This window comes from Felis catus, chromosome B1 (assembly GCF_018350175.1).
Source record: "Felis catus isolate Fca126 chromosome B1, F.catus_Fca126_mat1.0, whole genome shotgun sequence".
Classification (NCBI taxonomy): domain Eukaryota; kingdom Metazoa; phylum Chordata; class Mammalia; order Carnivora; family Felidae; genus Felis; species Felis catus.
Window position 1 is genome coordinate 79,195,413 of NC_058371.1, and position 27,978 is coordinate 79,223,390.

The 27,978-nt window shown below is 38.3% G+C and overlaps 1 protein-coding gene and 1 pseudogene across 4 annotated transcripts in view; one reads left to right on the top strand and one right to left on the bottom strand.

The window, feature by feature from the left end:
* The window catches only part of ARHGAP10 (Rho GTPase activating protein 10), a 323,575-nt gene that overhangs the window by 47,639 nt on the left and 247,958 nt on the right, over positions 1–27,978 (bottom strand). For all 4 annotated transcript variants that reach the window (XM_045055782.1, XM_006930835.4, XM_003984958.5 and 1 more), the window contains one exon: positions 7,246–7,396. In XM_045055782.1, the coding sequence (XP_044911717.1) occupies positions 7,246–7,396 (151 nt within the window). The remainder of the gene's footprint in view (positions 1–7,245; positions 7,397–27,978) is intronic.
* LOC101082648 lies at positions 25,707–26,703 on the top strand (annotated as a pseudogene).

A 27,978-nucleotide genomic window follows, 5' to 3' on the forward strand; every position in this document is an offset into this window, starting at 1 on the left:
CCTCACTTAGTGGTAATTTTTATCATGGTTCAAAAGAGTTTTTTCTGGGTAAGAGAAGTTACCTGGAATTGGCCACATTGAGATAATACCTTCCCCTCTTTAAGATTTCTGCTCATCTTCCTGGCTATCAAAGAAAACGCTTCAAATCACTCACTCTTGACAGCCTTAAAAATTCTATTTCATTCAGGATAAACAATACTTTGGTTGGTTTGAAAAGATGTTTCTTAGACAGCCCAGCTACCTCCTACGCTGTAGGAGTTTCAAAAAGGGCTATAAAGAGAATGACAGCTGCTTGAATTCAGAACTAGAAATTAAAATAAAAGCTATTAGAAGTGAAGAAAAAACCCACACCACAGGGAGACAAGCTTTAAAGAATTTTTCTCTCTTCTATAAATTCTAGTTACCTGCCATGAACTTATTTTCACCACAGAAGCAGCTATGTATTTTTTTGAAGGCGTTAAATAAGCCTTTTCCCTCCAGAGAAAGGGGGAAATGTTCATCCCACACAGAAGCATAGTTAAGATTATATAGGAAGTCATATAAGAAGTTGCCGTGTGCTTTGTCGCTGACATTAGGGGGGCTGAGCTTCTGGGAGGCTTCTGGGGAGACGCCAATGCAGGGGAGGCAGCTTGCATGATTTATGGGTACGCCACAACTCAATTACAGCCCTGAAATTTCTGGCTGCCTTTTCCATCCCATTGATCTCATCATTGTAACAGTGAGTTAAGAAATAATCTGTCTACATATACTGTCACTGATTCAAGCCTGGTCTTAGATTTAACTTCACAATACAGTAATTCCATGTCAGGGAATCATAACATTGCCCCAAAGAAATGGCAAGGGGCCTTGGCACTCAGGAAGTTATTATCCAGCGTCCACCCATGAAGTGTCATGCCAAAAAAATGCTAAGAATCAAGGGAAGATGGCCAAGCTTGAGCCGAAGATCTGTTTGTGCCCAGTTACTTAGGGTTGGTTATAATTCTGTGTCAAGCTGATCAGCTTATGTCTACAAGAAAATGTCAATAGCTGTAGAATGTCACTGAAAATTCCCATCACCAATGGTTTTACTGTGGTTCTTCTTACATTATGGGGATGACAGGACGGTTACAATTCACTGATAAAAGCATGTTTTCATGAAGGCAATTTCTAAAGACGCTCTCTTGGGAACTGAGATTTGAGAGTACAGAGCTGCCATGACTGTCTGCTATCCACCCTTGACTTCTACTGAAATGATCGTCTTTTAGTTTGGTGGTTGCCTCGCAACCTTTACCTTCCCAGCACGAGTGAATGTGGATATAGGTCTGTGCGGTAAATAGGGGAAAAGAAATGAGCTCTCCATTGCTCACGGTTATGAGACTGACTATTCTTTCTCTAAGAAGACATACCATTTAGTACTATTTAATATTTTCCTCTTTCCACTGACTTTCCATATATACTATTTACACTAATACATTGTACACTATTTTTATTAAACCTATTTTCCAAAGCGGTTACATATTGCACTATGTATTGAAGATGCTAACAAAATGAGGTATTTCCTTCCTTTTGATGAAAAGGTGGTCTAAATATTAAAATGTGGCTGAAGACATCGTTTTGATTATCTGCTTTCATTCTCCACATCGAGTCAGTTAAGAAGTCCCAACAGTTTGCTTTAACACCTGTCCCAGATTTATCTTCTATTCCTAGTGCTGGTTCAACACCATACCAACCTAAACCTAAACTACTTAACCAGCCTTTACCATGGCCTTTCTGGTTCTTACAGACAGATTTAAGTCAGATTAAACTTCCTTTAATATTAGTGGGGCGCCTGGGTGGCGCAGTCGGTTAAGCGTCCAACTTCAGCCAGGTCACGATCTCGCGGTCCGTGAGTTCGAGCCCCGCGTCGGGCTCTGGGCTGATGGCTCAGAGCCTGGAGCCTGTTTCCGATTCTGTGCCTCCCTCTCTCTCTGCTCCTCCCCCGTTCATGCTCTGTCTCTCTCTGTCCCAAAAATAAATAAACATTGAAAAAAAAAATTAAAAAAAAAATATTATTTTCCATGTGACAACTCTCCCTTGCTGAAAAACAGATAACTTCTCTTATCATTCTATATATAAGGCATGTTTCTCTGTCTTTAATAATATTGAATAGCAGAAGCTAGGATTTGAGTGTTTACTATATACCAGACACTATATTAAGCATATTAACCACCTAAACCTTCTCAACCATCCTCAGTAGCACACATTATAACTACTATTTTGTAGTTAATACGATAGATTTAGAGAGGGTAAGCTATCTGAGTAGAATCAGAATACAAAGTCTTCAGACCAGACTTCTAACCATCATTCCTTAGGCTGACCTCTCCTGGTTTGGCAACATCTCATTGGGTTCACTGGTCACTACTCTTCAACCCTGCCCTCCGTCTGATCAAGCTGGCCTCTTCTTTACCCTGCTGCCTTATTCTTACTCATCATTGCTGCCGGGCCTTCATTCAAGCTAGTTTCCTCACCTGAAATCATGCCCCAACCAACTGCCAAAATGGCTCCGCTCAAGGAAACCATGACACCTTTCCCACCTACCGCAGCCCTGGGGTTGCCTTCCTTAGGGCCCATAAGGCCTACAGCCCAGCACTGGGCACTTGCTACCATGCTGTCTCATTATTTTACTGTATAGTGACAGAAGGAGAGTAGAATATCGACGCCTTGAAATAGAAACCATGTGTAAACATGATGCAGAGTTTATAAAAACTCTTCAATAGATACACAGAATTCTGATTTTAGTCTCTAGTATGAGAAAAATCACTAATTAATGATAGAGGCAGAAAATCTCCAAACTGCCAGGGGCATTCCATACTTTAGGATTAAAAATCTACATTTCAAAAGACCTTCCAGGAGCCTCCTTTTTAGCTTTCTATTCTCTTGCTTATGCCTCATTCATTATTCAACAAGATTCTTTCCAAATACCAAAGGTGGCTCTCAGCATCACTCTCATTGATATGGGACATTTAAATGTTAGGTAATCATTTAAAAATCGACCTGGGTGTCATTTCGGCTGAAAGGACATCTACATACAACTTATTTATGCTACTCTGATTTTAGAGACTGATCCATATCACAGTATGTTCCTCCTTAGAACAGAAGGGAAACGATCATGCTTCGTTGTTTATCTATCTCCCTTTTAACAGTTACATTTTCACTTTATGCTTATAAGGCTCTCCATCCTTGTCACACTGTAGGACTACAATAACACATGTTCAACAAAATGTGCTGCAGTTAGCACATCCGGGATCCAAGTGTGAGAGTGCCAACCCAACGATACCCAAGTAAGACCTACTCTATAATAATATTAAATCTTGCCAACTGGCTTGCAAGATGATTCTGTTTTCAACTTGCTATAAATCATATTTTTTAAGTTGCCTAAACAAATAAACTGCTAGATCATGTACAAAAGAAATGGGCAACAGAATACCTAACTACTCAAGAAGATACAAATAAAAACTAGTCCTATGAATGCCTCATTCTGTTTAAAATTAGAACTAGCATAAAGAAAGAGCTTGGTCAAAATTTAGATGACCACCATCTTGTCTCCCACTCCCAAATCTCTTTTAAAATTTTTCTTTGGCCTTGAATGAGAATAACAAAGAATATATCTCATATAGCCTCATGAACTTCCCCTGTACTTGGGAGAATTACAACAACAAAAAAGGTGTCTCTTTACATAAGAGGTAGTAAAGGACATAAATATGGAATGAGCAGGAGAAAATGAACATACATTATAAATTTGTCTGGAGTTACTTTATTATGAATTCTAAGAAAATAAAAACACAGAAAGATCATTTGAGAATGAAAGCAAACCTCTGATTTTTAGTTATCTTTTTAGCCCTTTCCAGCATACCTCATATTTTTCTATTTCACAACAGACCCAGCCAAATTTCTCAACTTTGAAGTTCATGAGATTATTAAATGCTATATAAAAATGAACAATATGGCTTCTACCAAATAAAGATAAGGACTTTAGTAAAGATTTAATAGCTGCTCTATTTAAAGAAATCTAGCCAGATAGTATATCCATTTCAGTTCGTATTAATCATCAACAAAGATCCTTAAGCAACTAACTAGAATTTTAAAGTCTTTCGCAAATAATAAGTTTAATATCATTTAATCATATATTACAAAGAAAAATAACAAGCACTGTGTATATAATATGGATAAATGTGCCAAAGCCAATTAAAGTCTTTAACAAAGTAAAGACAGTAGGCGTCTTTAATTAAACTGGTCACCTCTCAATTGGGATGGGGGTGGGGTTGAATATATCATAATAAAATTCATGTCTAAAAGCAGAGGGTTTCTCTCTCATTTTACGCCAGCTTGGATTCTCTGCTTCCAGGCCTATCCTGCTTCAGCTCATGTAATAGGCTTGCTGACTCTTTGTTAATAATGACTTTTTGATCTGCCTGATGTTAAATTGAAGCCAATTCTGACTGTTTTCCAGGGTTGGCTATTTGGTACATCACTTAGTTTCATACCCTACTCAATGTAGAAGAAGAAATAACATATTACAAACACTTAACTCAAATACCAAATCTGTGACCAAATCATAAGGCTGAAGAAAATCTCCGATCATCTAATCTAGCGCCTTGGATCTTGACAGATAATCCACCTAAATTTAAACAATAACTATTTGTCCTATATTTCATTAAGTCAAGATTAATTTATACTACACTGCATCAATGGGAGAAGGACACATCTACACTTAAAAATCTCTATCACATTCATCTAAGCTACAAAATTGGGAAGAATAATCCACCAAAGTTGACTATAATGCATATCTTCACCAGACCTAGTAAAACATAGGAAATTGACTCTACTACCACCAATAAGAAAAAATATTAAAAAGATTAAACTTTTTGAAACCTTCAAGTTGACAATTATAGAACTCAGGCTACTGAAAAAAAAAAACATTTAAGTACTAGGGACAACAGATTTTTTTGCGGGGGGGAGGGGGCAGAGTTTTTCAATATGCTAAATATAGTCAATAACACAGTTTTTTAGTATGCTTCCCCTGTATGCTTCCTTTCAGAAGCTCTTCTCTTCATTTATCCCCACCACCCTGCCTTTTTTGGAAAATATAATATGTAGACCCTACTCTGTTCTCTCTGAAATAATTCTTTTTCACACAACCTGAGTTTCACTAAAGCTTACCTACAAATAATTGGGGGGGGGGGGAGGAAATAACTTATAGTTTTTAATTGCTTTATCTTATGACCTCTAGATAAAATAAAATTACTCTGTGACAAAATCATGGACTTTCCTGATTCTGACAATTTGCAACAACAACAAATTCCAAGGCTACAATCAAGACAGATTAATGTAGAGTTATAAAATACAAAATGTAGAATAAAACACCATATAAATAATGAACATAAAAACAGACTAAAGGAATTGAATATTTCACAATCTTTTTTCCCTTATAATCAAATAATTAAGAATTATTATATGACCTAAAATCTAGGAAAGCTATGATTATATGCCATCGTGAGCATTCCCATAAAAGATGTACCAAGCACCACTTCAGCAACTTCTTACCCATTAATAATCACTTTCCAACACAATGGTCAAAAGATCAGTCACCATGTATACTGATTGGATATTATGATTCAATTCCTTAAAATACCAAAAAAGTAGATGTGATTCTAAGACAAACAGTCACTCTGGTCATTTCCTTTATGAAATACAGCCAATTTGGTTTTGCTCAAGGGCCGGTGAGCCAATGCAGATTTTATTCTACATCTCCTTGACTTCTTTTTCTCTTCCTACTTCCCAACATTTGCCTCCTTCACTATTTAACACTTCCACCAGAGGACAAGTGAGATACAAGAAAAGGTGCAATTCAAACCAGTCAGTTTTACTCCTTATTAGCAACTCCGTTGAGAAAGAGTGAGAGTGAGAAAAAAAGAGAACAAAAAAAAGTTAGGTAGGATCAGAAGTTGAAACTAAGGTCTTAAAAGGAAGCTCCGAAATTATAGGTTGATTTTAAGGATTCATGCCCTTCCTCTGGAAAATAAGGATCTGATTGTAAAACTAACAGTTGTATCATATGATGCCCATCTTAAACGATGTGAAAGAATACCGGCACACGTTAGCCCCCCCCCCCCCACCGTGTTATTACAGGAAGCATTCTGAGGCTTCCTGCAGAGACTCCCTAATCAGTTGTCACTTGCTTGCATGGATCTTTCTATATTAGCTACCTGGACATTTGACTATATAGCTCCTTACGATGAAAGGTACTGCATTTGTTTCTGTCTTCATTCCCTTCCTCCTTCTGACAATCACCTCATACTTCCAAACCAATATAACTTCAATAGCTTGTAAGGATAATAAATGAAAGATACAAAAAAGAAAAAAAGGTTATAACAAAAAGAAGAATGAAGATTAATTACGAATTCAGGAAATGTCCTCAAAAGGTCCCACAACCAAAGAGTCACAGTTTCAGACATGCCTGCTGAACTAGAGGTTCTTAGAATCACCTTACCCCTCCATGCCAATAACTGCATGATTACAAATCGGCAGTCAGTAATTTCTACGTGACACATCGTCTTGTTTTGTAGAGATCAGTGCATAAAATTCAAATTTCCAAGCTTTCTTTAAAAAACTAGGCAATCTGACGATACTGAGACAATGTGGCCACGTGACAACAAGTAACTGGAACATGTTAGCCAGGACAGTAGAACTTCCATCTGCCAGAGTTCCACTGCACCTTAGTTCACTGGGCCTGACCCCTGAAGGCAGGTCACTTCGCCACGCCTACTGTACGATGAGGCGCCAGCCTTGCAAGAAAACGTGGGCCAAATAAGATGCAGAAGCCCTAAGCTTCAGTGCAATAGAAAACTATGCCTTTAATCTAGATGTATTTAACATTAGACTATCAGCTCCTCTCAAAAGATCTGCTTTAATTTTAGTTCCTCTTCCATTTGTCTCAGAGTTATGTAACCTCACAGGAGGTCACACAAGTTTCCCAAAAAAAGAAATTTAAGCTGTCTTTTAAAAATAAAAAAAGAAACATGCATAACAAATAACAAACACAAACCTGAAACTCGCATTTTCTCTCTGACAAGAAGGCTTTACCCTCCTTGTTAATCTCAAAAAATTATCTTAAGGTGAAAAGAAATTAAAACACAAAGGAAGGAAAAGAATGGCCTTCCTTGAGGACATATGATATGCCATACTCTCAACATGCTGTCAAGCAGAAAAATAGAATCAACATCTTACCATCTTCCAGCTCCAGACAAAGATTATACACGGCCACGGGTCTCTTCGTCCTCTGGCCTTGTCTCTTCGATTGCCTTGGTGGAGCATTTGGGGGTGATGTTGACAGGGAGACTGGCTCCAGGAATGTCGCATCGGGCGGGGTCCTAAAAATCTGCCATCGAAGCATAAAGTACATTAATTGTTTCCCATGAACAGAAACCTGTGTGTTGCAATAGTAAACCAGTATCAAGCAACATTTGATTTGGAGCTCATCCAAAACAGGCTGGAGCCAAAAATCCATTCCTTCAAATCGTGGGTACAGGTCGTAAGTCTTTCATTTATTTTCTTAACAGAAGATTTCAAAATACAATTTCTAGTTAAAATTAAGTAAAAGCAATGTCCAATCATTATATTTCAAAATAAATTCGTTCCAAAACTAAATATGTATAATTAACTTTACCAGGTATAGACAATACCACAGCTATTCACCCACAAAGAAAGTAGCCAGGATAAAACATTAAAAGTAAATATCCCATTTAGTTTCATACAGGGTTATGTTTATGCCAAATGCTGGTCTCAATTTTTTTTCAGCTACATAAACAGAAACATATGACTGTAAATATTTTTTACACATTTAAAAATAGCTTATGCTTATGAAATTACCTTTCAGATTCCCATGTACATTTTTCATAAAATTCTTTATAGATTTTATCAATTACTGCCTTCCAACTTCCCTTAATAATTTCCCTTCCATTTATGAAACCTAGAATATTAGCACCTTGATAATCTACAGTGTCACTCATATATCAGCAATAATAACATTAATTAAAATGTGCTGCTTCTTTGCTTAACAATTTTTTTTTTCTTTTGAGAAAAGCAATCTGTCCCTTAAAGGGAAGCATATCATGCAGAGGTAATTTATAATAGACCTTCCACAGCTGCCAAGACCTGAGTTCAGAGGTTTCCTGTCCCCAACAACACTGAAGACCCTTCAGCCTTCAATGAAGTCATAAAATAAAATATTTAGACACATCAACCTAATAGACACTGCATCTCCAAGAGGCCTGATGCTCCCCAAGTGAAAGCAGGAAACAGGAAGAAAGCTTGCTACCATTAAACAAAACATAAATATAAAACTCACAATAAAAAAGGCACTGTGGGAAAGCCCCAATGCTGCAAGGAAATGATTATTTATGCATTTAAATAAAAAAGGCATGTGACCCACGTATACAAGTGAGGGGATCACATATGCATATCACATTTAACAACTAACTACCATGTCAGAGTTACGATCGCAGAGTCTAAAAGTTCTCACCTAGAAACTATTATATACCAATAAAAATAGACAATTTCAACAGAGCATTTGCTTTATATAGTACCATACTGCCCCCTCATGCGTAAATGGGATACAAAATGATTTAAATTACTGTGGACAAATATTTGCTAGTGAAAATTTAATTTAGTGCTCCAACTGGCAACCTGCTAACACCATATTTCCACAGACTCTGTGTTCCAATAGGGCACTCCAGCAAATAGCAAACTACTTATCTGCCTTAAAAAATCCTCTGCTGTCTAAACTACTGTCCACAGTTGGATTTATTACCATCTGTCACTACTCAAATTAAGGAAGGTTGTGGAGTGGTGGGAACAGGAGAGAAGTTAGGTTGAGAAGCGTATGACAATGTGAAGGAGAGAAGTCGGGAAAACTTACTTCCATTGAAAGAAAACAGCCCGTGTGTGGCCAACTGTTGGAATAGCTTCTTACCTATGTTTGATCTTTACAAATACGGGAAATGCCTCTGGGACAGTACTGGAATAGGAAACCAAACAATACACAGAGCCAATACACCCAAAGCCTAAATAAAAATGGGAAAGTTACATCCCAGAACTGATTCTGCATAGCTGATAATCTTCTGAACAGACCTTCCTCTAAGACCCACCCCGATGACTGTTGTTCCCTCCACACACACCTCAGGGTAACAAGATGGGTAGGAGTGTGGGGGGGTAGGGGGGAGTTGTGGGGAGCGGCTCAAGCATTCAGAGCCATACTGCAAGCCACCAAGCAAGGCAGGACCTGAGAGTGCAACTCCAATGCTTTCAGGGGAAAGATCTGAGACATCCCAGGGCTAAGTATGGAATTCTGCAAGCCTCCAGAATACTTATGATATGGTTTATATCAGAATATCTGAGAGAATATTATTTAGCCATAAAAAAAACACAAGGAAATCTTGCCACATGTGACAACATGATGGACATGGAGGGCATTATGCTAAGTGAAATCAGACAGAGAAACACCAATGCTTCACGATCTAACTTACATGAGGAATTTTAAAAAACCTAACTAATAGGTTAGAACAGATTGGTGGCTGCCAGAGGCAGGGGGATGGGAGTAGGGGGCAAATGGATGAAAGCAGTCAAAAGGTACAAACTTCTTCCAGCTAAATGTATGTGAGGTGACGGGCATTAAGCAAACTGATTGTGTGGTAATCATTTCACAATACATACACGTATCAAACCATTATACTGTACACCTCAAACTAATACAAACTTTCTATGTCCATTATATCTGAATGAAACTCGGGAAAAATTCTATCTGGGAATGGGGACTGGGCTTCAGGTTTATTTGCTTTTCTTTGATCTGCATTTTAAAGCTTCCAGGTGATTCTTCTCTGGAGCCAAGGCTGAGAAATACCTATTCAGACAAACATTCCACAGCATTTTATACTTGTGTTGGATGGACCACAGTCAAAATCAAAACACCAGAAATATTATCTCAGAAAAACTGGCACTGAACACACACAATCGATTCCTTGGACCCGCTCAAGTCATAATTAGAGCAAAATATTTCAAAGATGCTAAATACCGACCACTTCCTCAACAAACTCCACGTTGTATTAACATTTCAAAGAGTTATCCTGTCATCTGAATTTGGTGGTACCAAGGCACCTTTGCTCACTTGAGAAGGCACTAGCCTGGCTTTTAAGTGTTCTCAGCTATGAATGTATAGACTACTCCTTAAAACATGTGTAATGAGGGCCATAACACCTAGATCTCATGGTATTACAGACATTAAATGAGAAAATGTTTATAAACTGTTTAGTACAGCACTTGACACATCATAACTAGAAATAAATGGGAGCTACTGGTATTTGTAGTATGATCACATGTGATAATAAAAATGGATTTAGACCTTCATTACTCTGCTCAACCACTGTTTTGAGAGGGCACTAATTCTTTAAAGTCTTGAATATTCCTCAAATCCACTGTTTAGTTATTCTAAACACATGATTCTAAAATGTTTTATGGAAGAAGCTCATCAAGCAGTGGGGGTGAAAGGGAAGAAACAAATAGAGCCCCTTATCAAATTCCCAAGTCAGCTAGAATCACAACATTATTTTGTGTATTCATTTCTGCACTTCAGCACTGAAATCTGAGATTTAAATTACTTCGTCTTTCATTAAATACATTTAACATTTAAAAGCACGTACTAGGTAGTAGGCTTTCTTTCTGTTTAATATTCCCACAACTTTTGAGGGAAGCATTGTTCCCTGCATGAACATGTGATATAAGCTCAAATGATAAAAGCTCAAAGATTAAACAATTAATCCAAATGTCCAGTTTGAAAACGGCAGAGTTGGTATCTTTGCTCTCAGTTCTGATTCCAGAGCCCCTAGTGCTAGTTTAAAAAACAAACAAAATAGAATCATTAGGGGGAAATAATCACCAACTATAATGTTCTATATCTGTTTAAAAAGAGTAAAACTGGAGATTATCTGTATAATTTCAGATTATCTTTATAAGAGATTCTCTATGTAAGACTCACCATCATTGTGCCATGACTTCCTAGATGTTTCACGAACACATCACTTTGTATATGCATCTACCTTATTTGCCAATGCACGAGACTCAAGTTCCCAATTACTTTTGTTGTTTTTTAAGCTACAAAGCTATGTTCTTATGGTTCTCTCTGAAACACCAGAAATAACTTTTTTTTTAATATTCTTTTTAAGTTTAGGAGAGGAGGAAACAATAAACTGTTTACAATTTTGTCATGTTTCCTGGCCATCTGATTCTAGAAGTTACAAATTTACTTATTTTGTTCTACTATGGCCAAGATGTGTGTCATCTTCGACTATAATACTGACTTCCCAATTCTAGAACCACTGCATGGATGCAAATTCCTTTGCTGCCCAGGTCTCTTTCCAAAGTCTCTTGACTCTCCTAACTTCCCTAGCATCTTATTACCTTTGTTGTAGGGCAGATGAACTCATCTTCAACAATACTAAAAGATCAAGTCTACTCAAAACATTTGTTTCAGGGTAGAAAGTGTCTTCACTGCACCTACGTATTTTACAACAAAGAAAAACTCAAACCAGACAAGACAAAGACAAAACACAAAACTCCACACATAGATATGTCAGGTAGATAAGCGCTTATTCAGATCTACTAAGTGTTAGCACAAACACAAGTCTGGCACCACTGTTAAGTCACAGATTCTGCAGACTCAACAGACTCACATTTATGCCCGTGGGACTCAGCCATACATATAAATACCTCCCAGAGTCCTTCGTGCTCTGCTACCAGGGGCCACATACGGAAATGATTGGGCCACTTCTGCCAGAAATGCTTTGTAGATAACAGGAAATAAAAATGGTCTCTGAAAATTTTGCTTTAATACCCAACTCAAACCTTCAGCATTTGATTCAACTAAGTAAACAAATAATATGGTTAAAGGAAATTAAGGGGGATGAGATAATTTTTTTTACATGTTTCTACAGGAGAATCCACTGGTCTTTACTGTGATAGGGAGATTACTAATATGTGTGCATACTCCCATCATCTTGAATAATAATAGTTGCAACTATTGGGTAGTTGAAATATACCTGACATATTCCTATGACCAACTGGTTGACCTACAAAGATTTGAACCCAGATTTCCTGATTCTAGTGTGGATGTGTTAGTCAGTGTGTTGCCCTGTCTCCAATGTTACCCAATCACATTAAGCCCCATTCATACTCTGTCCTCTTTGATGGTGGCCTAGCTCACATAACTATACTATCCATAAACACAAAGAGATTTAGCCAGAAGATGGTTGGAAACCAATGCCTACTCCCCTTAGTGAACATTTAACAAACAAGGAGGGACAAAAATAAAATTTCCAATCTTCTTTCCAAAATATTTAGCTACGAAATAGCCAAATATTCCTTTCAGCTCCAGAGTCTATAGTGTGCTTAGACAAACATTCATCACCTTAAGGTTATATGACTCTAAGTTGGCACCAAGGTAGCATGAACCTTCCATCTGTAACATAACTTTAGAATTCAGCTACTGTGTGAACAGTACAAAAGAACTCTGAAAACTTTCCAGCTGTCTGTCTTTGAATCAGCTCTACCCCATGACTAAATATGGGTCTATTACAGAAAATTTAACTAGAATCGATAATAGGGACTGACAGTGAAATACCAGTTAGGTTCAGTCTAGATGCTGGAAATATTCTAAGGCTTCATGTTTGTTCTGGTTCATTAAAACTCAGGCTCTCAGAGCGAAAAGTATCCTACCTATCACTTAGGCCAAGCCCTTTTCTCACAGTTGAACAAACCAAGGTCCCTGTGGTTAAAGATTTGCTCATATTTATACCACTAGTTAGTGGTAAACTCAAGCTTTATTCCCAGACCAAGGCCTCAACGCCAACTGCTATTTCCCATCTGGCTGGCTCTGAACCTTTCTTTCCAAACACTATTCTTTATGCATGTGCCTCCTCATCAGGGGAGATTTTGCTTAATAGCTGCAACTCCTCGAAGTGCTTTCATGTGCATTATCTGATGCAAACCTCAACACTTAGATCTGTGAGGCTGACATTGGACCCTGCTACAAGGTTTTGTTCAGAGTCCTCCTGCTACCCATCAGCACGAGGCTCCTTCCATTATGTCACAGCAGACACTGAGCAGGGCAGCCAGGAAAAATGGGATGGGAAAAGGAAGACAGGAGACGTTCTCAGTCCCAGCCTATTCATCCTACAGCCTCAGGCTTTCACTATGGCCCTGACTTACCATGAGCTTTTTGAAAAACAACTTCAATGTTGCTTTACAAACTCCCTCCCTGCCATAACCCACCCCTCCCCCCACCAAAAAAAAAAAAAATAAAGCAAAGCAAAAAGTGTACTTTTTGGAATTTATCAGACTGCTAGGGTTCATGTTTTTCTTCCTTTCCAAGCTTTTAGCTTTAATTTCTAGAGACATTTTCAGACATCTTCCCAACTCCTAACGGCGTATACCGCATTAATTTCTTCAGCACTCCATGTGCTGTAAAACATACATAGAGTAATACATAATTGACTTTGGTTTTTATTACTTCAAGATTTTAGTAAATGACAACTTTTATCTACCAAACAGTATATAATGAAACACACCCCAGAACTACCTACCCTAAACCATGGGTATTTTCAGTGGCATTAACTGTGTATGCAACATCAGTGCCCTGGTATTTCCAGTGTTCAACAAAAACTGACAGAGGTAATAATAATAATTAACAACTCTGATACATCAGTAAGCAAATGGCATTAAGTAAAGGTTCACAGGCTCACTAAATAGCTTTCTCTCTAACCAATTCATAAGGTAAACTCCTGATTAAGCTGAAACTACATTGCTCTTACAGTCACGGTGTGAACATACATTCCCAGCTATAAAATGCTGTGTTTTCTGGTTTGCAAACCCTTAAAAACACTCCAGGTGCAGTTGTATCAGTTTGCACCTGCAAACATTTGGGAAACACAAGCATACAACCTTCTGAAGTCAGAAGAATACATTTTCCCAAACACAGCTGTAACTTTGACTTTCAAAACCCAAATGTCTACAAATATTCTTAACTAAATAAAAACCCAATGCCTACCTAGAATTTTTTTTTTCAATTTGTCTTTTGCTCACATACAAAAAGTTACATTACAGTATAAAAGCCCAGAATAAAATTAACTCCTCCTCCACTTTCGGTGTAGAACTTCTTCCAATTTTTTTGTTCTTTTTCACCCTTTTTCTTTCCAAAACTTTTCATTCCCTTAGAAATCACTTGGTCCTGGGGTGCATGGATGGCTCAGTTGCTTAAGTGTCCAACTTTAGCTCAGGTCGTGATCCCACGGTTCGTGGGTTCAAGCCCCGGGTCGGGCTCTGTGCTGACAGCTCAGAGCCTTGGAGCCTGCTTCAGATTTTGTGTCTCCCTCTCTCTCTGCCCCTCCCCCCACTTATGCTCTCTCTTCCTCTCAAAAATAAACAAACATTAAAACAAAAATTTAAAAAAAAAAATCACTTTGTCCTGACAGTAGTACAGAGGATCGGAACACAAGAAGCCTACCATTTGCAGTCCCCAAAGGCCTGGGGATCCACAAGGAGAGACCTCCCCAACACAGGACTAGCTCTAGCCATGACAAAAAGCAGGACCCTCCCCGAATGTTACCTGTCAAACTTTATACCCAATATAAGTAAACATATTCAGAACTCACTGACTCATCATTTTATGAACATTTCAAGGTGAATGACATTTTTCTTTTGGAATACAAGCTATGACCCCTCCTCGTTTAGTAGGCCACAATGACCATTTCCCTAGAAAGAAAGAATAAGCCATGGATCTATTTATTCTCTAAGAGGAAATTCTCTAAGAGGCCCCAGGTATGGCCTACATATTTAAGAAATAGTGCAACACACTTTTTTTCCTCCATTTTAATGCTCATAAAAATGAAATGCCTAGGGGCACCTGGGTGGCTCAGTGGGTTAAGCATCCAACATCTAAGTCTTGATTCCGGCTCAGGTAATAATCTCACAATCATGAGGTTGAGGCCCATGTGGGGCTCTGCACTGACAGTGTGGAGCCTGCTTGGGAGTCTCTCTCCCTCTCTCTCTGCCCCTCCCTCTGCTTACTTGCTCTCTCTCAAAAAAAAAAAAAAAAGTAAAAAAAAAATGTCTAAGCAAAACCATGCTTTGAAGGTGGTCAATGGTAATTCTTTATGAGAAGCTGCATGGTGGGGCGGCAGGGGATATTTACCAGCCTTCACATTAAATCAATAGCTTTAGGGGTGCCTGGGTGGCTCAGTCAGTTAAGCACAGACTTCGGCTCAGGTCATGATCTCACAGCTTGTGGGTTTCACAACCCATGTGGGGCTCTGTGTTGACAGCTCAGAGCCTGGAGCCTGCTTCGGATTCTGTGTCTCCCTCTCTCTCTCTGCCCCTCCCCCGCGTGCACGCGCGCGCGCACTCTCTCTCTCTCTCAAAAAATAAATATCGAAAAATTTTTTTTTGTTAATCAACAGCTTTAAATTTTATAGGAATAGTTTGGTAATAATGTAGGGGTCAGGGTACTGATCTCCCTTCTCCCATGCAATCAAAAATCCACATAGAACTTTTGACTTTCCAAAACCTTTAACTACTAATAGCCTAGTATTGACCAGAAGTCTTACTGATAACAGTTGATCAACAAATATTTTGTGTGTCATATGTATTATACATTGTATTCTTAGAATAAAGTGAGCTAAAGTAAATGTTACTAAGAAAATCATAAGGGAAATACCATACTGTATCTTAAAAAAAACAAAACCATGTGTAAGTGGAACCGCACAGTTGAAACTCATATTGTGCAAAGGTCAATTGTATAATTTATTCATGTTACAAAAGTGATAACTAACACATTACAGTCCTTGTAGAAGTTCCGGTAAACTCAAGGGAAAAAAACCTCTTTAAAGAAGATAAAAACCATCCATCATCCCACACACAGGAACATTTCTGTTAAAATTTTAATGACTATTCTTCAGAGGTTTTTTTTTTTTCCATGTAACATTTGTCTCATTTTATTTTATTATTTTGGAGAGAGAAAGAGTGTACAAATGGGGGAGAGAGGGAGGAGGAGGGGGAGGGGGAGGGGGAGGGGGAGGGGGAGGGGGAGGGGGAGGGAGAGAGAGAAAGAATCCCAGGCAGACTCCATGCCCAGCGTGGAGCCAGATGCAAGGCCAATCCCATGACCCTGGGATAGTGATCTGAGCTGCAATCAAGAGTCGGATGCTCAACTGACTGAACCACCCAGGCGCTCCACATTTATCTCATTTTAAAGAAGTTAATATAAGATTGTAAAAATATATGGACCACAGTCTCCTATAACTTGCCAGTATTCAGTCCATAGTTACACATGAGAGGTGGTGACCTCTGGCACAGACATCTGTTAGGAATAAGTTTTGGGCAAGATTTGATTTCTAAACACACTGGGATACAGCTAGATTTCACCTCCTAATTAAACGTTTCTAATTAGCAATTTAGAAATTATTCATGTATAACTTTAGGAATATTCCAAGCAGCTCAATGTTTAGACCTTCACCTGCCAATTCAAATCTCTGTGGAAGTCACACATGCTGGCTACAAACACCATCTCCTTCAATATGCACTGCACAATTCATTTGAATAAGACTTAAATACGATAAAAGCATAATCTTTACCTAGTTCTTGCACCTTCAAAGGTGAGGCTCAAAAGGTTAATGCTTATATTTCTGAATTACACATCCGTTTGGAACTTGCTAACTCTCAGTTATTATAGCTACATTTGAAGTGCAAAGGAGAAGATCTGCCTCAATTGATCTCACTTCTCTTACCACCAGTTTTGACACAAATGCCTTAAGTGCATTCCTTTGATTGGAAAGAAGGAATAGGATAAAACAGCAACAGAACCACATACAGAGAACAGAACCTCTTCATGTGTATTTCTGTTGACATTCTAATAATCAAGTGCTTGTTACTTATATCCGCATAGAATGTTTAGTACTTGTCAAATCGGGTCATGCAAGCTTATCTTTGTCACAAGATTATTCAAGAATCCAACACTGTCTGTCATCATTATATGTTTATTTACTCGGAGATGAGTGTATTATGTTTACGATTTTTATGTAATTTAAATTCCAAATCATAAATGTAGAGGAGTCATCAATGAATACTATCAGTAAAGGATAAAAGTCTACTGTGGAACAGGATTCTTAAATATTCTCAGGCTATCTCCCAATGGATCACCATTAACGACAAAGAGGAAAAAAAAAAGCTATTTTTACAATTAAGAAATCTGGCAGTCATCACTTCTGGCAGTTTTAAAATACAACCACAAATTCACGGACACTCTTCCATCTATGTCTCTTCCCCTTGAATCTGGGCAGGCTCCTGACCTTGCCAACCAACAGCATAGGCATTAGTGATGCTAGAGGAATGTGGATACTAGATTATAAAAGGTCCTACCATGTCTGCCCTCATGGATAGAACACTCCCTTAGGCTGCCATGCTGTGTAAGGAAGCCCAAGCTATGTGAAGAAGCTTGTGTAGGAGATTCTGCTCACTCGTCTCTGAAGAGCCTTGCCTCTGAGTCACCCTAACCCAGGCACCAGATGTAAGTACAAAGCCTCCAGATGATCCCAGCCCATAGCCATTCAAATGTCCCAGCTGGTTTGCTTAGAATAATCAAGATCATTTACCTCCCCAAAATACATAACCTGAATGTAACCATGAAGAAAGATTAAAATTAAAGACCATTTTATAAAACAACTGGTCTAGACTTCCAGGGAAGATGGTGGAGTAGTAGGATCCTAAGTCCACCCCATCTCACAGACAACTCAAAAAGACCCACATGAGGGCAAATAAACCAGAAAATGACCCAAAGACTGGCAGAACAGACTTCACAGCTAAATGTAGAGAAGAAGTCACATTGAAAAGGGTAGGAAAGGCAGAGACATGGCCGGGAATCAAATGGACCCACAGGACTGTCCACAAGAGGAAGAGACATGATGGGCATGGAGAGGTTAGAGGACTAGACCCCACCACACCAGGTACCCCAGGCATGGGGAACACACACTGGGAAAAGGAATCCCTGTAACATTTGGCTTTGAAAGGGCCTGGCTTCACAAGTTCTTACAATTGGTGGGGCTTAGCATCTGGAACTTTAAAAATTGGTGGGCTCAGCTCTGGGTGCTGGAGGGTGAGGAAACTGAGTTCCCAGCCTTAGCACAACAAACAGCCCTGCTGCGATACAGCATAGAAGCAGCATTTTGAAGAACACCAGGCGTATACATGAAAGAAATTTATTTACTAATCTCAGAGCAAGTGCTGCAGAGGGAAGAGATCTTTGGGAGACATCTCCAAGAACAAAAGAGCTACTGGCATACCCTCCCTGCTTCCCAGTCCAGGTATACAGACACTTGCTGGAACCAGCACAGGGCCAACATTCTCCACCTAGCTTGCTAAAAGCACCTCTGCCCAGTGCACTTCTGTGGATATACTCCCCCACAACCCGGCTGGCCTCAGCAGGAATTTTCCCAAGATGCTGCAGGCCTTCTCCCACTGTGCACCAACGTGGACCTTGCTGCCATTGTGCACCCTGCCCCCATATCATCCTGCAGCCCTGCCCCCTCCAATAAACCCTGGGCCAGAGCCCATCCAAAGTGGTGCCATATAAGCCTGGCACTGGGCAATCAGCCCTGACAGTGGCCAACACCACTCCAAAGCAACCCCTGCCCAGGGAGAGGGGAAGATTACTACATACACTACTCTAACTATGGCCTGAGTAGTGGGCTAGGGGCAGACATTACATCTAACTGCAGGATACGTCCACCAACAAAAGCTTCACAGGGGACAACTCAGGGAAGGTGCCCTGTAGTTTGGTGGTACTGTATCTCTGAAAAGTGCATGGGCTGACTCAACTCAAGCCCAAGGCAGCCTCAGACTGGCCCACTAACAACACAGGTACAAAACCCTGTCCACAACGGGGATGACTGTATTGAACAAAGGCAAATCAGCCACAATAGTAGGTCACAAACAACACACATAGGATGCACTCATGAAGCGCCAGGTCCTGGTGAATAGCAGACATTGCATTTCAGGGCACTACAGGACCTCTCATTCATAGGCCATTACTTTCAACAACAGTAGACATAGCTGACTTGACTAAATACACACAGAGAATTAGACAAAATGAGGACACAAAGGAATATGTTACAAGTGAAAGAACAGGAAAATCACAGCAAGAGACCTAAGGAAAATGGAGACCTAAGGAAAATATCCAATAGAGAATTTAAAGTAATAGCAATAAAGATACTAACTGGACTTGAGAAAAGAGTAGAAGACTTCAGTGAAACCCTCAACAAAGAGACAAACATAAAACAACCAATCAGAGATGAAGAACTCAATTAACTGAAATTAAAAAATACAGTAAGGGAATAAATAGTAGACTAGAGGAAGCAGAAGAACAGATCAGCGACCTGGAGGACAGAGTGATGGAAAGCAAGCCACCTAACAGGAGAGAGGAAAAATAATAATAAAAAATGAAAATAGACTAAGGGAACTCAGTGACAACATCAAGGTTAATAGCATTCATATAATAGGGACCCTGGAAAGAGAAGAAAGTAAAGGGGGACAGAAAACTTATTTGAAGAAATAATAGTTGAAAAATCCCACATCTGGAAGGAAACAGAAATCCAGATCCAGGAGGCACAGAGAGCCCCCCAACAAAATCAACCCAAGGAGGTTGACACCAAGACACACAGTAATTAAAATGGCAAAAAGTGCTGATAAAGAGAGAATTTTTAAAGCAGCAAGAGAAAAGAAACAGTTACATACAAGGGAAAGCCAATAAGGCTATCAGCTGATTTTTCGGCAGGAACTCTTTAGGTGAGAAGGGAGTACCATAATATATTCAAAGTGCTAAAAGGAAAAAACTTGCAACCAAAAATTCTGTATCCAGAAAGGCTATCATTCAGAATAGAAGGATAGAGAGTTTCCCAGGCAAAAAAATTTAAAGGAATTTGTGACCACTAAACAAGCCCTAAAAGAAATGTTCAAGGAGACTCTTTGACTAGAAAGGAAACACCCTAAGTAGGAGTGTGAAAAGTAGGATGCACAAAGCAGTAAAATTAAATATATCCACAAAAATTCAGTCAAGGGATTCACAGAATAAAAGGATGTAAAGTATGACACCATATACCTAAAACATGGGGGGGGGGGGAAGAAGAGTGAAGAATGGGTTCAAACTTAAGCAACCATGAATGCTTATATGCACAAGATATAATGCTTAATATAGAATATAGAATGCTTAATATAGAATGCTATATGCACAAGATGTTATATGCAAACCTAATCAAAACCACAAATAAAAAACCAGTAATAGATACACAAACACTAAAGACAAAGGAATCCAAATATATCACTAAAGAAAATCAACAAACCATGAAAGAGTGCAAGAGAACAAAGTAACAGAGAAGAACAATAAAAACAACCATTGAGCAAGTGACAAAATGGCTACAAATACCTATCAATAATTACTTTGAATGTAAATGGACTAAATGTTCTAATCAAAAGACAGAGTGATAGAATAAACAAAAAAGCAAGACCCATCTATATACTGCCTACAACAGACTCATTTCAGATCTAACAACACAGGTAGATTGAAAGTGAAGGGATGGAAAAGCATTTATCATGCAAATGGAGGTGGAAAAGAATGCTGAGATAGCAATACTTATATTGGACAAAAGAGCCTTTAAAACAAATACTGTAACAAGGGACAAAAAAGGACACTATATAACATAAAGGGAACAATCCAACAAGATGTAACAATTGTAAATATTTATGCACTCAAAATGGGAGCACCCAAATTTATAAAGCAGCTAATAACAAACATAAAGGAAATAATAAATAGTAATACAATAATAGTAGGGACTTTAACACCTCATTTACATGAATGGATAGATAGACCAGACAGAAAATCAACAAGGAAACAGTATCTTTGAACAACACATTGGACCCCATGTATCTAACAGATATATTCAGAATATTCAGTCCTAAAGTAGCAGAATACACATTCTTTTCAAATGCACATGGACCATTCTACAGATCAGATCATATATTAGGCCACAAAACAAATCTCAACAAAGTCACAAAGACTGAACTTAGACTGTGCATCTTTTCTGATCACAATACTATGAAACTAGAAATAAACCACAAGAAAAAATTTAGAAAAAAAAAAACACATGGAGGTTAAATAACATGCTACTAAACAATGAGTAAGTCAACCAAGAAATCAAAGAGGAAATCAAATAATACATGGAGACAAATGAAAATGAAAACACAACACTCCAACATCTTTGGAATACAGCAAAAGCTGTTAAAGAGGGAGGTTTATAGCAATTCAGGCCTATGTTAAGAAGCAAGAAAAATCTCAAACAACCTAATCTTACACTTAAAGGAACTAGAAAAAGAATAACAAACAAAACCACAAACCAACAGTAGGAAGGAAGTAATAAAGACTAGAGCAAAAATAAACAAAATAAAAACTAAAAAAAAACAAACAAACAAACAAACAAAAAACAAAAAACACATAGAACAGCTCAATGAAACCAGAAGCTGGTTCTTTGAAAAGATCAACACAACTGATAAACCTTTCGCTAGATTCGTAAAAAGAAACAGAGAGAGAGGATTCAAATAAACAAAATCAGAAATGAAAGAGGAGAAATAAAAACCTGACACTCAGAAATACAAAGGATTATAAAAGAATATTATGAAAAATTATATGCCAACAAATTGAACAACCTAGAAGGAGTGGACAAATTCCTAGAAACATATAGCATCCCAAAACTAAATCAGGAAGAAGAAAATTTGAACAGACTGAATACTAATTACCAGAAATGAAACTGAATCAGTAATCAAAAAACTTCCAACAAGGGGCACCTGGGTGGCTCAGTCAGCTAAGGGTCTGACTCTTGATTTTAGCTCAGGTCATGACCTCACAGTTCATGAGTTCAAGCCCCACATCAGGCTCTGTACTGATAGATAGCACATGGCCTGCGTGGATTCTCTCTCTCTCTGTCCCTCCCCTGTTTGTGAGCATTCTCTCAAAAATAAGTAAATAAACAGTAAAAAAAAAAAAAAAAAAAAAAAAAACTTCCAACAAATAAAAGTCCAGAACCAGATACCTTCACAGATGAATGCCATCAAACATTTAAATAAAAGTTAATGCCTATTTTTCTCAAATTATTCCAAAAAATAGAAAGAGGAAATCTTCCAAATTCTTTCTATGAGGCCAGCATTACCATGATACTAAAACCAGATAAAGATACTACCAAAAAAAGAGAACTACAGACCAATATCTCTGATGAACACAGATGCAAAAATCCTCAACAAAATATTAGTAAACCAAATCCAACAATACATTTTAAAAAATCATTCACACACACATACACACACATACACACAATCAATCACCACGATCAAGTGGGATTTATATCTAGGATGCGAGTGTACTTCAATATTCACAAATCAATCCACATAATACATCAACAAGATAAAGGATAAAAACCATAGTATCATTTCCATAAATGCAGAAAAAGCATTTGGCAAAGGACAACATCCATTCATGATAAAATCCTTTACAAAAAAAATTGGTCTAGACGGAACATATCTCAGAATAAAGGCCACATATGAAAAACCCACCGCTAACATCATCCTCAATGGTGAAAAACTGAGAGTTTTTCCCCTAAGATTGGGAACAAGACAAGGATGTCCACCCCTACTATTTTTATTCAAGATAGCACTGGAAATTCTAGCCACACCAACCAGACAACAAAAAGAAATAACAGGCATCCAGGGGTGCCTGGGTGGCGCAGTCGGTTAAGCGTCCGACTTCAGCCAGGTCACGATCTCGCGGTCCGTGAGTTTGAGCCCCGCGTCGGGCTCTGTGCTGACAGCTCAGAGCCTGGAGCCCGTTTCAGATTCTGTGTCTCCCTCTCTCTCTGCCCCTCCCCTGTTCATGCTCTGTCTCTCTCTGTCTCAAAAATAAATAAACGTTGAAAAAAAAATTTAAAAAAAAAAAAGAAATAACAGGCATCCAAATTAGTAAGAAAGGATGAAAATTTTCACTACTTGCAAATGATATACTATATATAGAAAACCCAAAAGACTCCACCAAAAAACTACTATAACTGATAAATGAATTCAGTAAAGTCACAGGATACAAAATCAATACACAGAAATCCATCCACTGCATTTTTATACACTAATAATGAAGCAGCAAAAGGAGAAATTAGGAGAACAATCTCATTTAGAATTACACCAAAAATTATAAAATACTTAGGGATAAAACCCAACCAAGGAGGTGAAAGACCTGCACTCTGAAAACTACAAAACATTGATGAAAGAAATTGAAGACAACACAAATGGAAAAAATATCCATGTTTGTGGATTGGAAGAACAAATATTTTTTAAACGTATTATCCAAAGCAATTTACACATTTAATGCAATCTATATCAAAATATCAACAGCATTTTTCACAGAACTAGAATAATCCTAAAATTTGTATGGAACCCAAAAAAGACTCCAAACAGCCAAAGCAATCTTGAAAAGGGAGAACAAAACTGGAGGTGTGGCAATCCCAGATATCAAGATATACTACAGAGCTGTAGTGATCAAAACATTATGGTACTGCCACAAACCTAGGCACATAGATCAATGGAACAGATAGAGAGCCCAGAAATACTCACATGATTATACAGACAATCTTCAACAAAAGAGGCAATATGCAATGGGAAAAAGGCTCTTCAACACATAGTGTTGGGAAAACTGGACAATTACATGCAAAAGAATGAAACTGGACCACTTTCTTATACCATACACAGAAACAAACTCAAAATAAAGATCTAAATGTGAGACATGAAAACATAAAAATCCTAGAAGGGAGCACAGGCAGTAATTTCTCTGACACTGGCAATAGCATTATTTTTCTAAATATGTATCCTGGTAGGAATGCACACTGGTGCAGCCACTGTGGAAAACAGTAAGAAGGTTTATAAAAAAGCTAAAAATAGAGCTACCATATGATCCAGTAATCCCATTACTGGGGGTATTTGCCCAAAGAATACAAAAACACTAATTTGAAAAAATTTATGCACCCTATGTTGACTGCAGCATTATACATAGTAGCCAAATTACAGCAGCAGCCCAAGTGTCCATCGGTAGATGAATGAATAAAGAGGTGGTATATAAATGCAAAATGGAGTATTATTCAGCCATAAAAAAGAACATGGATGGATCTAGAGGGTATAATGCTAAGTGAAATAAGTCAGAGAAAGACAAATACTATAGGATTTCACTTGTATGTGGAATTTAAGCAACAAATCAACAACAACAACAACAAAAAATAGAGACAAACCAAAAAACAGACTCTGAACTATAGACAGAACTAACCAACGATTACCAGAGGGCAGGTGGTTGGTGGATAAGTAAAATAGGTGACAGGGATTAAAGAATACACTTACCGTAGCGGTGTGGAGGTTCCTCAGAAAATTAAAAATAGACCTACCCTATGACCCAGCAATAGCACTGCTAGGAATTTATCCAAGGGATACAGGAGTACTGATGCATAGGGCCACTTGTACCCCAATGTTCATAGCAGCACTCTCAACAATAGCCAAATTATGGAAAGAGCCTAAATGTCCATCAACTGATGAATGGATAAAGAAATTGTGGTTTATATACACAATGGAATTCTACGTGGCAATGAGAAAAAATGAAATATGGCCTTTTGTAGCAACGTGGATGGAACTGGAGAGTGTGATGCTAAGTGAAATAAGCCATACAGAGAAAGACAGATACCATATGGTTTCACTCTTATGTGGATCCTGAGAAACTTAACAGGAACCCATGGGGGAGCGGAAGGAAGGAAAAAAAAAAAAAAAAAAAGAGGTTAGAGTGCGAGAGAGCCAAAGCATAAGAGACTGTTAAAAACTGAGAACAAACTGAGGGTTGATGGGGGGTGGGAGGGAGGAGAGGGTGGGTGATGGGTATTGAGGAGGGCACCTTTTGGGATGAGCACTGGGTGTTGTATGGAAACCAATTTGTCAATAAATTTCATATCTAAAAAAAAAAAAAAAAAGAATACACTTACCGTGATGAATTCTAATACGTAGAAATGTTGTATCGCTATATTGTACACCAAAACTAAGAGAACACTGTATGTTAACTATATAGAATTAAAATTTAAAAATCAAAACAAAACAACTGGTCTATACTCTTCAAAAGTACTAGTATCATGAAAGACAGAGACTGAGGAAATATTCTAAATTAAAGGAAACTAAGGAGACATGCCAATTATTAAACACAATTCAATACACTGGACTGGATCCTGCATGGATGAAAATATTTCCACAAAAGGTATCCTGGGGGCACCAAGGTGGCTCGGTTGGTAGAGCATGTGACTTTTGATCTCAGAATCATGAGTTCAAGCCCCATGTTGGACCCAGAGATTACTTAAAAAGAAAAAAAAAAGCTATCATGTAACAACTAATTAAGCATGAATATGGATTGCTCAGTCCAGTGCTTCTCAAATATTCATACACATAGAAATCAGGGGCCTTCTTAAATACAGATTCTGGGCAGCTGACACTGTCTTCTTCGCATGGCTCTTAACAGCCATTTCTCTTTGGGCACAATGGCAATTCATAAGGAAAAACTGATTGCACCAGTCGCAGAAGAAGAGGCAACCATCCCAAACAATAAGATCACTCAAGTGGGTGTTGGACAAGTTGGTATGGCATATGTCATCAGCATTCTAGGACAGTCTCTGGCTGGTGAACTTGCCCTTGGATGTTTTGGAAGATAAATGCAAAGGACAAATGAAGGGTCTGCAACATGGGAACTGATTTCTTGAGACACCTAAAATTGTGGCAGATAAAGATTACTCTGTGACAGCCAATTCTAAGATTGTGGTGGTAACTGCAGGAGTCCGCCAGAAGGAGGGGGAGAGCCAGCTCAACCTGGTGCAGAGGAATGTTAATGTCTTCAAATTCATTATTCCTCAGATAGTCAAGTACAGTCCTGATTGTATCATAATTGTGGTCTCCAACCCAGTGAATATTCTTACACGTTACCTGGAAGTTAAGTGGACTGCCCAAGTGCTGTGTGATTGGAAGTGGGTGTAATCTGGATTCTGCCAGATTTCACTATCTTATGGCTGAAAAACTTGGCGCTCATCCCAGCAACTGCCATGGATGGATTTTGGGAGAACATGGTGACTCAAGTGTGGCTGTGTGGAGGGAGTGAATGTGGCAGATGTTTCTCTCCAGGAACTGAATCCAGAAATGGGAATAGCCAATGACAGTGAAAACTGGAAGGAAGTGCATAAGATGGTGGCTGACAGTGCCTACAAAGTCATCAAGCTAAAAGGATATACCAACTGGGCTGCAGGACTAAGTGTGGCTGATCTTATTGAATCCATGTTGAAAAATCTATCCAGGATTCATCCAGTGTCAATGGTGAAGGGACTGTATGGCATTGAGAATGAAGTCTTCCTGAGCCTTCCATGCATCCTGAACACTCAGGGATTAAGCAGTGTTATCAACCAGAAGGTGAAGGATGATGAGGTTGCTCAGCTCAAGAAAAGTGCAGATACTTTGTGGGACATCCAGAAAGACCTAAAAGACCTGTGACTTCTGGATTCTAAAAATTTTAAACTACAACATGATGTACGGTGAGCCTTTAGTTTTTTCATCCATATATAGGGATCACAGTTTGCTTTTATCCTCCTAAATATGTGAATCTGGGCTCACAGAATCGAAGCCCATGCTTTGTTTGGTGCTTGCAATATGAACCCTTGAGCAAATAAAATTAATTATCATAGTGTGCTTCTAAATAAATAAAACATTAAATAAATAAGTGCATATTCTGATTCAGCAGGCCTGGAGTAGGGCCCCAAATTCTCATTTCTAACAAATTCCCAGCTAGTGTCAATGTGTTGGACTGTGGGTCACCCTTAGTGTCACAATACATTAAATAACAATATAGTAGTGTCAGTTTCAAACTTCCTGAATTTTTCCTTGTTTTTGGAAGACACATACTGAAGTTTTTAGAAATGAAAGGGGTCATAAAGAAATCAAACTTCATCTCAAATGGTTCAACAGCAATAATAATAATAATAATAATAATAATGTAATTACACTGTATGGGGACAGGAAATACAAATGTTTATTGCATCATGTTGCAACCTTTCTGTGGATCTGAAATTTTTCAAAAGAAAGGCTATTATGTAAATTAATATCAATAACCCTACAAAGTTGCTATTTTTATTTCAATGATATAGATGAGGAAACAGAGATGCCTAAAGAGATTAAATAACTTGTGTACAATCATATTACTAGTAAAGGGCCGCAAGGTCATAAAGTTAAGTGATAATGTTCCTTGCTATTAAATATAACATGACCTTGGGAAAGCAACACCATTATAGGCCTGTTTCCTGATTCAGCTAAATGCAGTCTGGTTGCACCAGGCCACATGATGTCTAGCATCTCAAACACCATCACTCCCATAAGTCAATGCACCCTTCAATCACTAATATCCTCCTACACTTCATCTGGGCAGGTCTTTATCTCCCTCTACCTTCATGGTAGAATGAAAGAGCAAAGGGAAATGTATCTAAAAAACATATCCATATGACCAACACCAAATCGCAGACATCTATGACATTTTGAATTGATTAGCCATATGAAATAGAATTTCAAAAATTTTAAAAAGTTCAGGAGGTGAGCCACACATTCTCTCCAAGGAATAGCACTGTCCCTTATCTGAATACCAGACTTCGGTTTCATGAAAGGAGACTTCAAAATATTCCACATAAAGTAATGTATGTTTCCATCATTTGAGGTCCTGAAAGGAAAGCCTTCTCACAAGGCCAAAGATATTTTCAAAAATTTAATCTTAACTCCACA